The sequence below is a fragment of the Solanum lycopersicum genome, chromosome 12, assembly GCF_036512215.1.
Source record: "Solanum lycopersicum chromosome 12, SLM_r2.1".
In the NCBI taxonomy this organism is placed as follows: Eukaryota; Viridiplantae; Streptophyta; class Magnoliopsida; order Solanales; family Solanaceae; genus Solanum; species Solanum lycopersicum.
In genome coordinates, this window is record NC_090811.1 from 3821383 (window position 1) to 3835949 (window position 14567).

The following is a 14567-nucleotide window of genomic DNA, read 5'->3' on the forward strand; positions in this document are numbered from 1 at the left end:
CATTAAAAGTTTATATCATTTCAACATTAATGTTGGAAATTGATTGAGTATTAATTAATTATTTCAAAATAAATACTTATATTCGAATGAAAACCTAGTTATTTTTGCCGATAATATGGATCGATCAAATCAGTCATTCAATTTATTATATCCAAAACATAATAATAATAATAAAAAATTATATCCAAAATAATAATAATAAATAAAAATTCCTAAACAAAAGGAGAGAAAGTTACTATTTCATTTATTCTAATATATTATTTCAACTTTTATAGAAAATTATGGTTTACTGTTTCAACTAATATGAAAAATTATGGTTTACTATTTCAACTAATATAAAAAATTATTGTTTTGAGGGATAAATATAGCAAAAAAATATTCAAGATGAAAAAAAAAAAGAAATCTTAATATTATGTGGCTTTGCATGTTTTTAGCATTAGTAAAACAAAATATTAGAAAATTTGAAGAATAAAGAGAAAGTATAGCAATTCTCATGGCTCTCCTTTTTTATAGGATTATCTCAAAATTAACCTAAGGTGTCAAAGATATAAACTCTTGTTTAAGGGATCATTAAAAAAAGTAGTCAAATTAATTAACAAGTAATTAACGTATAACTATATATTATATGGACTGATTTGAAAGAGGGAATTTGTGTTTTGAAGAAAGTGAGCTTAGATGAGGGAGAAGACAAAGAGTGATAATAATAATAGAATTATTATTTCCCTAATTAATTTCTCTTTCATTCTTGATTCTTCTTCCTTGTTGAAAACTCACTTTTTTTAATTATTTGGTTAGTATTAAACTCCCTCTTTTTTTTCTAGAGTTTAATTTATCATCATGGCCGCTAATTTATCCTTGGAAGAGCTTAAGAATGAGAAGGTTGATCTTGTAAGTATAATCTTTCCTCTCTTCTCCGGTCGTAGCAGATTCAGAATTTAAATTTTATTCGATAAGTTCTAGCTATAATATTCATTGAGATTTAAGTAATTTTCGTATTATGTTTTGTGTAAAAATAATGATGAATTCGTTAAATATCTATTGATCCCATAGTGCATCTATCTCGATCAGGTTCAGAATTTAAAAATTATAATATTTATTGAGATTTTAGTAATTTTTGCATTATGTTGTGTAAAAATGATGATGAATTCTTAAATTGTTGATTCATATTGCATTTGTCCTTTTCATGGTGACCGAATTCAGAATTTAAATTTTATTCAATACGTGTTCTAATTATGATATTTGTTTAGATTTTAATAACTTTCGCATAATGTTTTGTGTAAAGGTAAAAATAATGATGAATTCGTGCATATACCTCTCTTGTGGTGACCAAGATTCAAAATTTATGTTTTATTTGATGAGTTCTGATTATAATAATTTTTTGTGATTTTAGTCACTTTCATATTATATTTTGTGTTAAAAAATATGATGAATTTGTTAAATTTGTTGATTTCACATAGGGCATGAGTGCCACTCTGACTCAGAATTTAGAGTTTATTCAATGAGTTCTAATTAAAATATTTTTTGGATTTTAGTAACTTTACATTATGTTTTTGTGTAAAAATGATATGATGAATTCGTTAAATTTATTGATTAATGCATCTTCTCCTCTCATGATGACAACAAGATTCATAATTTAAATTTGATTCGATAAGTTTAAATTATGTTTGTGTAAAAATGATCATAAATTTGTTAAACTTATTTATTATGTATGAACACCTTTTTCGCATGATCATATTGTTTATATAATATTTTTTTCCTCTATATATAATGAATATATAATGAATGATGAATAATTTTATTTATGTATATATATATAAAATAAATATCGAAGTGAAATTTTTGCCTCTGCCACTGATTGCATTACGTGGTCATAGACGAACAATTAGGACGTGTTAAATATGTAGATTTAATTGAACCTAATATCTCCATCTCGAATTATGTAACTATATGTAATAAATCACATCATTAATTCTAAATTCTGAATTCATCTGACTCGTTACGGAAAATGATATTGCAGGAAAGTATTCCAGTTGAAGAAGTTTTCCAGATACTGAAATGTAGCAAAGAGGGTTTGACAAAAGAAGAAGGCCAAAAAAGGATTGAAATTTTTGGCCCCAACAAACTTGAAGAGAAAAAGGTGAACTTTTTTAATTAAAAAAATTTGTATTATTTACTAAATATTTCATTTTTCTATTTAAAAAAAAAACTAAACATTAATTTTATTTTTGTTAATTTTTATTATTACAGGAGAACAAGGTCCTTAAATTCTTGGGGTTCATGTGGAATCCTCTCTCATGGGTCATGGAAGCTGCTGCTATCATGTCTATTGTCTTGGCAAATGGAGGGGTAAGAAAAAAAATACTAAATATAAACGGAAGTATTTTTCAGAAAATGTTTTTGAAAAACGTAAATTATTTATTTTCTCATGTTTGATTGACAAAAACTTTTTTCGACTTATAAGGGAGAAAATGACTTCCCTCACTTTCTTGAGGAGAAAGTCGGGATTTGTTTTCTCATATTTAATTGACAGAAACTTTATTTGACTTAAAAGGGGAAAAATGACTTCCCTCACTTTCACGAGGAGGAAGTCGTGATTTATTTCTTCATGTTTGGTTGACACAAACTTTTTTTGACTTAAAAGGGGGGAAATGACTTCCCTCACTTTCGTGAGAAGGAAGTCGTGATTTGTTTTCTCATGTTTGGTTGACAGAAACTTTTTTTGACCTAAAGGGGGGAAAATGACTTCCCTCGCGAGGAGAAAGTTGTTTTCCTTCACTAGAAAAATGACGTTCGTCATACCAAATACATCTCTTTGTTCATGTTTATGGCTAACTAGTTCCTGGACACGTGCATTGCACGTGTTATCCAATGTCAATTGCTATCACAGAAAATAACCTTAAATTGCTTGCTTAACTTCTTAACTTTATTTTTCTATCACCATATGACTGATTTCAAAACTAAATATCTATTGAACTTTGATAAAAATGATAAAGAACAAATTTTTAGAAATTAATTAAATAAAAATAATAAAGCAATATTGTATTTCATCTATATAAAAAAATAATTATAATAAACTATAAATAATGAATCAATTAAGTAAACTAACAAAATCAGTATACCGGAGAAATCAATTATCTAAGCTTTTGAAGCTTCTCTTTGAGTTTTTTAAAATAATTTTAGTGGCAATTTCAATTATTTTTTATTTCTTTCAAGAACAATAATAAATATATCTAGTATAGTAAAATTACATTAACACTCTCATTTATCGATATTCATAATTATAATAAAATTCAAAATAATGATGTGCTAAACCTTAGTAAAAAATGACATGGAGCAAAATTTTAGAAATTTATTGAATAAAAATAATCAAGCAAGATATCATTTAAGACTCCCAACAAATACACTATACACTACTTCTGATAACATATTAAATTGTACACATTGTTTTTCATCTATAAATAATATAATCACAAGAAATTATAAAGAATATATCAATTAATGAAAATTATAAAAATGTTTTCCAAAGAAACCACTCTTCTTTCTTTCATACCTCATTAATCTTGCTAATGTTGATGATGGAGATAGTAATCTTCATATATCATCCCATAAAGTTTGAATTTGGCGATTTTATGATTTCGATATATATTCATGAACTCTACATATTTCACCATCTTTTATATACAAATATTGCTTTAAATAAAAGGGGAAAATGATGAAAAAGAAGTCGAAAAACAAACATTAAAGAAATCCTACTGAGCTGAAATATGTCCACAAGGAAAATGGAAATAATTTTCTTTGATGTTCTTTAGGATTCCTTTAACAGATGTACTGAATATATGTATTAAATTAAATCAGCCTACATTTAATTACTATAGAACTTCTGAAATTCTGCAAAAGAAAAAAAATTATATTTTGCTGAAACAATAAATCAATCTTTAACACTTCATTAATGCATTATGCATAGGATTAGGACATGTACCGTTTCTTATTTATAGTATAAAAGTTATTTTCTTAATGGTTATTTATCAATTAGTAATGACTTTCCAACTTATTCATTGTTTGTCACTTAGAAATAAAGTTTCATCTTCTTTTTCAACTAAAAATTCATGGTTATTGATAATTAATACAGATGAAAAAGATACATGAACTCTCTAGTTTCACATTTAATTTTTTTTTCAGTTTTGTTATTTTTTTTTATCTCTAGTTCCACATTTAAATAATTTGATGTGTTATAACATTTTAATTTGGCGAAGGACATTTTTGTAATTCAACTTTGAACTCAAAATCTTTCCACTTATAATAATATATGATGATTAGAAGTTAGAACAAACTAATATCTAAGGTGAAATTTTCGAAAAATGCAGGGTAAGCCACCAGATTGGCCCGACTTTGTAGGTATCATGGTTTTGCTTGTTATCAACTCTACTATCAGTTTCATTGAGGAGAACAATGCTGGAAATGCTGCTGCTGCCCTTATGGCTAATCTTGCTCCCAAAACTAAGGTACACGGATAAGTAACTGTCGAATATAACGTATTTTATTCTAATATTTTAAACTTTTAGACGAGACAAGTCATATACTGTTCATGTTTTTTTGGTGAGTATGTTTCTATGTGCAATGAATGAAATGCTAATTTGACGTTTCTTAAATGAGGTAATCATACATTTCAACATAGTATCAGACTTTCTAGCTCCATAAAAAGAATCAAGTCCATGATTTTAGATGAAATGCTCGCACAATTCATATCACCGTTCATGTTTTTTGACGATTATATCTCTCTGTGTAATGGATGATTTATAATCTTGAGAATGTGGTTCTCAGGTCTTGAGAGATGGAAAATGGTCTGAGGAGGACGCTTCGCTCCTGGTTCCAGGTGATCTTATTAGTGTTAAGTTGGGTGATATTATCCCAGCTGATGCTCGTCTTCTCGAGGGTGATCCCCTGAAGATAGATCAGGCTGCACTTACTGGTGAGTCCTTACCAGTCACCAAACAACCCGGTGATGAAGTTTTCTCTGGTTCCACTGTCAAGCAAGGCGAGCTCGATGCTGTTGTCATTGCTACTGGTGTTCACACCTTCTTCGGAAAGGCTGCACATCTTGTTGATAGCACAAACCAAGTTGGCCATTTCCAAAAGGTGAAAAAAAACCCGCTATGATTTTGTATATGAAACTCATTTTCTCCAACTGTTTCTTTCTAAGAACCAATTGTTTCTAAAAGTTTGTTGTGTGTATATCTATGATCAGGTGTTGACTGCTATTGGAAACTTTTGTATTTGCTCAATTCTTGTGGGAATAGTCATTGAGATTGTGGTAATGTGGCCGATTCAAAAGCGAAAATATAGAGATGGAATTGACAACTTGTTGGTGTTGCTTATTGGAGGTATCCCAATTGCCATGCCAACAGTCTTGTCTGTTACCATGGCTATTGGATCTCATCGGTTGTCCCAACAAGGCGCTATCACTAAGAGGATGACTGCTATCGAGGAAATGGCTGGTATGGATGTCCTCTGCAGTGACAAGACCGGTACCCTCACGCTTAACAAGCTTACTGTTGACCAAACCTTGATTGAGGTTCGTAATCAAGACAAAAAATATACCTTTTTTCTTTATGAAAATTCCTATCAGAACATAACGACTTATGTTTGTGGTTGTAGGTATTCACTAAGAACGCAGATGCAGACACCGTTATGTTACTTGCAGCTAGAGCTTCGAGGGTTGAAAACCAGGATGCTATTGATACTTGTATCGTTAATATGTTGGGTGATGCTAAACTGGTAATGTAAACTAAGAGTTAACTATGAACTTTGTCGCTCGTTAATCTGTCACCAAATAGGTTGTAGATGAGCTTAAGTACTTGTGATATTGCAGGCAAGAGAAGGCATCCAAGAGGTTCATTTCTTTCCATTCAACCCCGTTGATAAGCGCACTGCAATCACCTATATCGATAACAACGGGGACTGGCACAGGGCTAGCAAAGGTGCTCCTGAGCAAGTAAGATATACTACAATCTCTTTTATACTACTTCAGTTTCATATACTTAAATTAGTGTCTAATCTAGCATAATCTTTTGCTAGATTATTGAACTCTGTGGGCTCAGTGGACCTGTCTTAAAGAAAGCTCATGAAATCATCGACAACTTTGCTAACCGCGGTCTTCGTTCTTTGGGTGTTGCAAGACAGGTAAAGCAAATATAATATCTGATAACTTTGTTTGAGTTAAGTGCAGTGCAATGTATCATGATAATTTTTGTGCAGACTGTGCCAGAGAAAGATAAGGAAAGTGCTGGTTCACCTTGGGAATTCGTCGGGCTTTTACCTCTCTTTGATCCACCAAGGCACGACAGTGCAGAGACAATTCGCAAAGCTCTCGAGCTTGGTGTTAATGTTAAGATGATCACTGGTGACCAGCTTGCTATCGGTAAGGAAACTGGTCGTAGGCTCGGTATGGGAACCAACATGTATCCATCTTCAGCTCTTCTTGGTGATCACAAGGATGAGTCCATTGCTCAAATTCCTGTTGAGGAGCTTATTGAGCAGGCTGATGGCTTTGCTGGAGTCTTCCCAGGTAAATATCTAGCAAATAAAATACAGTCAAATAACGATGCCACTCAATACTTTTTTTAGCTGCTATATCGAAATGATGTTATAGAGAACATATAATATAACACAACACGAAAAAACAGTTCCAGAAGTAAAAATATTGACAGTGAACTGAAATGTCGTTATATTATGTGACAGTAATACCTTTTGTTTTTATTTTATGTGAAACGGAAATGTCATGACATGTTTAAGATCAAAAGTTTCTTTCAAACTTACACAAGGATATATTTTGATCCTTTTGAAGAACACAAGTACGAGATCGTGAAGAAGCTGCAAGAAAGAAAGCACATTTGTGGTATGACTGGAGATGGTGTGAATGATGCACCAGCACTGAAGAAGGCAGACATTGGTATTGCAGTTGCTGATTCAACAGATGCAGCTCGTGGTGCATCTGATATCGTTTTGACCCAACCAGGTCTTGGTGTCATTATTAGTGCCGTTTTGACAAGCAGAGCCATTTTCCAGAGGATGAAGAACTATACTATCTATGCAGTCTCAATCACAATCCGTGTCGTGATGGGATTCATGCTCATTGCACTCATCTGGGAATTCGACTTCCCTCCCTTCATGGTCCTCATCATTGCCATCCTCAACGATGGAACCATCATGACCATCTCTAAGGACAGGGTCAAGCCATCTCCTTTGCCCGACTCATGGAAGCTCAACGAGATCTTTGCCACTGGGATTGTCCTCGGAACCTATCAAGCTCTCATGACTGTTCTGTTCTTCTATCTTGCAGCCTCTACTGATTTCTTTACAGTAAGTTCTTTCCTTTGTAGTCTTCCCGAACAAACACTTACCATCATGCGGAAAACTATAACTGATAGCAAGGGTGCAACTTTATTTCTTAACTAATTTCATCAACCAAATGCCCTCGACCATATGACTACAACCCGAGCCATCCAGGCCTATCAACCATAGGCAGGATACTGGTGTTACCGCCACAACAAAAACAAAAAGTACTATTGGAACATGATAAACAAATTTATCTTGTGTATTTGCAGGAGAAGTTCGGTGTTAGATCAATCAGGGAGAACGAACACGGTCTTACAGCTGCTGTATACCTTCAAGTGAGTATTATCAGTCAGGCTCTCATCTTTGTGACAAGATCAAGAAGCTGGTCATTTGTTGAACGCCCCGGTGTTTTTCTTGTGGTTGCGTTCTTTCTAGCCCAATTCGTAAGTCCTTAGAACAATCGAACCTCAACGAACATTCAAAATCTTCACAACTCTGTATATACATATATCCTTACTAATAATCAAGATCCTGTTTTTCTTTTTTTTCTAACTCAGGTGGCTACACTTATCACCGTCTACGCGAACTGGGACTTTGCTAGGATCCATGGAATTGGATGGGGATGGGCAGCAATCATATGGATCTACACAATCATTACATATCTCCCTCTTGATGTTCTTAAATTCATTAGTCGTTACGCGTTGAGTGGTGATGCCTGGGATTCAATGATCCAGAATAAGGTAAAAGAAAAAAAAACAAACAGAGCTATTGATCACATTTCGTAATCTTAATACTGTGTTTGACAAGTTCAATTCTCTTCGTCTTTGATATTAGACCGCCTTCACAACAAAGAAGGACTATGGAAAAGGCGAAAGAGAAGCACAATGGGCCGTGGCTCAACGTACACTTCATGGTCTCCAGACTGCAGAAAGCGATGGCTTGTTCCACGACAAGAACTACAGGGAATTGAACGAGATTGCTGAACAAGCTAAACGTCGTGCTGAAGTTGCCAAATATACACACGAGTAATTACTCGACATTTTCAAGGACCATGTTGCTGAGCTTGAGGAATTTTACACTCTAAAAGGAACATGCTGAAATGATCTAATAATAAAGCAATATTGTCTAAAGATTATGCAATGATCACATTTTTGGTGAAGGGCATTTTTGCAGCTAATTTTTGTTTTCTTCAAAAAACAACAACAAGTGTATGTACATATGATGTTATCAATGTTGGATGAGTTCCTAAATTGGTGAACCACAAAGGCTGCATATTAAAAAAAAAGTGAGTACTAGTAGCTATATACATAAACAATAGCTATAATATTATCATTTATGTTTTTTTTTCTGTAAATATTTATTTATTATTAATTCATATATTTAGTTTTCCTAAAATACGTCCAAAAGGAAAGCATAATATTTAGTTTACGACTTTTCTCACAATATTACTAGAACAAAAAAGATTAACTTGATCACTTGTTATATAATTTCTTAAATTTATTTGACTACATCATAAGCTTTGATCATCGTTGAACAACTTAATTAATGGAGAAGGCAATGCAAGTTTTTAAAATTTTAATTCTTGATTTATAAACCTATTATGGTTCAGAGTTTAAGAAGTATGTGTCCTAATTAAGTCCTTTTAGGAATAGTTATAAAATTAATGAGATGTAGTTTAATGTAGAACAACATCTTTAATCCAAAAAAAATTAAATAAATTAATCCTTATTAACATGAAAAAACATGAAAATTTCAATCAAACACAAAGAACGGACGGAATGAGAAGAAATCCCCAGGATGGAAAGAAGCTTGAAAGAGAGAACCATGAATGAATATAACAAGTATCTAACCTATCTAAACGCAAGCATGCACGAGTCAGAGGAGGCAATTCAGAATGAAAGACATGCAAATCAGAAACGGAGGAAGCCGCCCTTGCAAGTTTGCGAGTGAGATATCCAGCGTCTGATGTTCGTACAACAGTATCCACAACTCCTTTACGAACTCTGTAGCAAGAAATGATGTATTCTGTTAAAGAGAGTCCTTCGCGTAAATTGCTTTGAATAGTACCTCTCGCTTCTCGGAAAAGAAATCCATAAAGTCCTCGGTAGGATTGGCAGCATCCCCCCTCAAGGCACGATTCCGAGAAAGATTCTCTTGAAAAAGAAAAAAACATTCATGTTTTCTCTCCCTGATTTGCAGGTCTCTGTTCTCCGAAGTCGTTACCTTAACCGCAAGGAGGGGGATGCCGAAGACAGGGCTAGTGACTGGAGTGAAGTCGTAACAAGGTAGCCGTACTGAAAGGTGCGGCTGGATCACCTCCTTTTCAGGAAGAGCTAATGCTTGTTGGGTATTTTGATTTGATACTGCTTCACACCTCCCAAAAAAAAACACAAGGGACATGTCTTTTTTCTTTTTTTCTAACCATGGTCTAATACAAACATAATGAAACCTATGACAACAAATAGGAAAAATAAAAATCATTTCCATATATTTAATTTCTTCGATACTAATCGAGCAATCACCGCTTTCTCCTTTAATTCCCAGAGTTTTTATTGCTTCGTTTGTAGGACATACTGAACAACCACCCAGGTTGGTATTGGTGTGTGGGAATGGGATTGGCTTCCAAAATTCCCTTTAGCTCTACGGATGACTAAAAAGGCAGGATACAAGCGGTAGATGTCCCAGTGACGTCAAATCAGCAAAATGGGGGATTTACCTGCTCTAGGCTCGTTTGATCTTGAAAATGAGTCGTTTGGCCGTGGTGATCAATCGGCTCCATAAATAAGGACATAATGGACGTTCGTGTAAATTTTTTGCATAAATGATCTTGAAATTCCAAATCATCAAAAAAGATGGTGGACTATAGCATCCGAAAATTTGCAAAATTGGGGATTTACCTGTCCTGGGCTTATTTGACCTTGATAATGGGCTATTTTGGCCGTGGTGACCAACCAACTACATATAAGGTCTTAAGAGATGTTCGCGTAAATTTTTGGCAAAAATGATCTTGAAATTTTGAATCACCAAAAAAGATGCTGGACTACAACACACGAAATTTTGCAAAATAGGGGGTTTGCATGTTCTAGGGTTCGTTTGACCTTGAAAATGGGTCGTTTTGACCGTGGTGACCAACTAGCTCTATTTATAACGTCTTAACAGATGTCCGCGTATAGTTTTGGTAAAAATAATCTCGGAATTTTGGATCACCAAAAAAGATGGTGGACTATAACACTTGAAAGTTGGTAAAATTAGGAGTTTACCTGCTCTAGGGCTCGTTTAACCTTGAAAATTGGTTGTTATGGTCGTGGTGACCAACCGGCTCCATAGATAAGGTCTTAATGGACGTCTGTGTATATTTTTGGCAAAAATGATCTCGAAAATCTGGATCACCAAAAATGATGGTGGACTATAACACACAAAAATCGGCAAAATAGGGAATTTACCTGCTTTGGGACTCGTTTAACCTTGAAAATGAGTCATTTTGACCGTGGTGACCAACTGGCACCACAGATAAGGTCTTAACGGACATTTGTGTAAATTTTTGGAAAATATGATCTTGGAATTTTGGATTACCAAAAAAATGGTGGACTATAGCACACGAAAATCGACAAAACGAAGGATTTACTTGCTCTGGGGCTCGTTTAACCTTGAAAATGGACCATTTTGACCGTTGTCCAAATTAATAGTTGGTTGGAAGTTTGTATCTCAAAATTCTGGACGAGGTCAAGATTAATTAATAACAATGTTTAAAGAGGAGGTGCTATATGGGGCATAAGTCCTATGAATCTAAGAGCAATTCTGAATAATTTAGTGCGGTGTTATGGTCCTTTCGCCATTATTATGAGCTTTTGCAATAATATGTATGTACGTATGAAGCCAAAGTTTCGTCCTTCTTATATCCACTTTTATACTTTCGATGTAATTTGCCTTCTAATTTTATGAACATTATTGAGAATAATATAAATAATCTAAATAAACAAAAGAATTTCATTTGGAACCTCTCAAACACAAATTAACACTACAAATCAATCATAAAATACATTTTGAACATGTTAGACTTTTTACTTTGGACAAACCTACAAAATGACCTTCAGGATCATTACATCAAGAAACTCATTTTCAAAAAAAAAAATATATATATATATATATATAGCTTTTCAAAACATTTTGACGAAAATATAGAAACATCTTCATATCAAACAAACCCTTAGGATATTCATCTCCGCTGAAAATATTGTTTATACTGTTAAAGCCAAAAGAAGGCCTTAAACTATGAAATGTGAATTGCAAATTTTGAGTAAACTGTCTAAAAAGGAATGTGAACAAAATACATGGGTTCAAATGAACTAAATGTCCATTCAAATGTCACAAAATACTCTTTAAGCTTTTGTATTCTTTCTGAAGTCGATGCAAGTCTGGCAATCGCAATCTGAGAAGCAACACACTTCACATCCAAAGCACACACATGAAGTGCAACCTCCACATGTTGGTGAAAGCAAACATCCCTTACACGCCCTTCGACTAGCTCGCTCTTCAGCATCATCACATGAAAATCTAAGAAAACAACAAGTAAAACATGTTACCAAAGATGAACATTCTGATTATTTAAGAAATTAAGTATGAAAAGAAAACTTACTTGTCGAAAGGAATATCTGAGCACTGAAAATTAGCATTGGCCAATGCATCATGGTAGCTCCTGCATTCATTCTTAGAGCGGCGATAAAACCTACGTCTTTTACTGCACTTGGTACATTTGATAAATTCATCACGATGAAGAACAAGTTTATGTGGCCTCTTGGCATTCTTTGGAGACATGTTGTAGAATTTCAGTAGTGTAGTCTTTATCAATGGAACTTTATAACCATCAATAAACACCCAAATATTATGTTTCCATCTGTTATTCTCTTTTCCAGCATGTTTCTCAAAGGCAAATGGACTAAGATTATCTAATCACCAAAATAGATAATAAGAAAGGATAAATTATCTTGTTTCATAAAATAAAACAAATATAATAATAACATGCTAATTATTAAGTGATGAGAAAAAAAAATAGTAGGATATCAAATTACTAAAATAGATAAGAGCATACCAATAATCAAGTGATTACACTGACCACAATTAAGAAATAAATTGTCTACTATTTTTACTTGCGGTTCTCAAATTATTTTATTGATCACAAAATCACGAGAATGTGTGTATATATAAAAGTTATGAAGTACTTAATTATCAAATTTCAACCTCTTCAAAGCTAATCAACTCATTATCAAAAGCTCAGTTTTTTTACCAATAAAATTATCTATAGAGAAGAGTCTACACATGCTTATAAGTTTAGTTGAATTGTTATTATCTAAATAAATTATAATGTACTATAGCAAACATATAGATGAAATTTTAATTAGAATATACCATTAGTCAAATTTAAAAAAAAGAAAAGCATAACAACATTTCATGATAAGTCGATGATAAAATTAATCAACAACATGCATTTAACATAAACACATTATATTGTATAAAAGCACAAAAAAGGAATATATTAAATTGATGATTTTATGTATATAAATGGTAAAAACCTTCAGGGCAGCCATGGTAACATTCGCAAGCAATTTTGAGTTCACCGGACTTGAAAATCCTAAGTCTAGCACCAGCATCGCCATGTCTACGACTGGTGCATCCACACACAACCTCCACATAGTCATCTCCTTTCTGCAACACGCTCATATCGCGTAGCTCCTCTTCGCAAAACATTTCTCCTCACCGCTTTTGTTACTGTTCACACAGTCAAAAATCAAAATTGTTAATATAAAGATCAATTTTTTAATAAAAACTTACGAAAAAAAAAAAGGAGAAGTTGATCGAAGAAGGTGAGTATAATTTAGAGATGCCGATATATAAAATTGATTATACGGAGAATTCATTGGGAGAGAGAAGAGAGGAGAAAAACGAGAGAAAGATGGACAAATGAGGTAATTTTATAGAGAAATCACCTGAGTAAGAAAACAAATTTAACAGATCGGGGATGGGTGGCGGGGGCGGGGTGCAGGAGGCGGGGCGATGGTAAGGGCCGGCGGAGTTTATTTATCTTCGCTATGCTACAATATCGAAATGCGGAAAATGAAAAAAAAAACCTAAAACCTAAGAGAAAGAAAGTAACGGATAAAAAGTTAGATAGAAGAATGGAACAAATGGGCAATAATGACTATATCAATGTCAAGACCACCTATTAAAATTACCAAACAAGCACCTAAATTACAGTATTAGACAAACAATCCCAACAACATTTTCTAGCAACTATGCCCTTAGCCTCAAACTATCTTAAAGAGTAAACTCAATTCATGAGAATTCATCATATCAAAATAATGTACCTAATTAAAATGACTAAAAATCTAGTATGTATACTCAGTTAATTAGACTAATAGTAAAGTTTAATAATAGTCATTACAAAATACTCTTAATAAATAAAGGGTCATCTTACTGTAGTTGATCTTCTTAGTCAAGAAACTTTTATTTTAAGGATAACTATATTGCATTATAGCCTCTTTCTTTAATTAAAATTTTCAAATCCCTTTAAAACCTCCAAATATTGACTTTGATGTATCATGGCTTGGTGTGCATGCATCATGTTATGTGAAATTTACTTCAATATTTATAGCATGAAGATTTTTTCAATCCATTAAAGCAGTAAATATTTATAAAAAATGGAAAAATATGATATTATGATCGATAATGTAACTTTTCATTTAGGGTCTTTGCACTTGTAATATGACTAGTCTTGATTACGTGTGTGGCATATATATTCCTATTAATTATATTTTAATGCAACTTTCTAAAGATAATAAATCTTATATTTTAATATACTTATATTTATAGAGAAGAGATATAAATTAAGACAGTTTTGATACTATTTATAAAAGTTATTTTATGTTAAACATGTATGCATGTTAGTCTAAGATGTTAAAGAATACAATAAGTTACATGTAAATGCTTCCTTGTCCACTTGCATTTGTTCATTTTGAAAGGCTAATCTGATGGCTATTTGTTCTCCAATTACAATTAATTAGTTTGTCACCACAAGCTCGAAAAGTCAAACCGCAACCATTCATTGAAGTAGCTCATTCAAGTAATCTTTCCTATGACAGTTTGTGCTTTATTTTGCTTGTCATACTTCCTATGGTAGTTTGTGCTTAATAATGATATAATATATATGATATAATATATATGATTTAATATCAAGA

The 14567-nt window shown here is 32.8% G+C and overlaps 2 protein-coding genes across 2 annotated transcripts; one reads left to right on the top strand and one right to left on the bottom strand.

Annotated features, from left to right (window-relative positions):
- The first annotated feature begins 584 nt into the window (after nucleotides 1-584).
- Nucleotides 585-8585, top strand: LOC101247697 (ATPase 9, plasma membrane-type-like). Its single transcript, XM_004251720.5, has 14 exons — nucleotides 585-888; nucleotides 2018-2137; nucleotides 2248-2346; nucleotides 4365-4502; nucleotides 4822-5136; nucleotides 5246-5572; nucleotides 5656-5775; nucleotides 5870-5992; nucleotides 6076-6180; nucleotides 6256-6565; nucleotides 6845-7359; nucleotides 7605-7778; nucleotides 7893-8075; nucleotides 8170-8585. Exons 1-14 carry the CDS (start codon nucleotides 838-840, stop codon nucleotides 8362-8364), a joined length of 2775 nt encoding a protein of 924 aa, XP_004251768.1. The 5' UTR covers nucleotides 585-837; the 3' UTR covers nucleotides 8365-8585.
- A 2915-nt stretch (nucleotides 8586-11500) lies between these two features.
- LOC101247987 (protein ULTRAPETALA 1-like) lies at nucleotides 11501-13507 on the bottom strand. Its single transcript, XM_004251721.5, has 4 exons — nucleotides 13320-13507; nucleotides 12906-13101; nucleotides 11972-12281; nucleotides 11501-11889 (listed from the first exon to the last, which is right to left on the bottom strand). Exons 2-4 carry the CDS (start codon nucleotides 13078-13080, stop codon nucleotides 11715-11717), a joined length of 660 nt encoding a protein of 219 aa, XP_004251769.1. The 5' UTR covers nucleotides 13081-13101; nucleotides 13320-13507; the 3' UTR covers nucleotides 11501-11714.
- Nucleotides 13508-14567: the final 1060 nt, after the last annotated feature.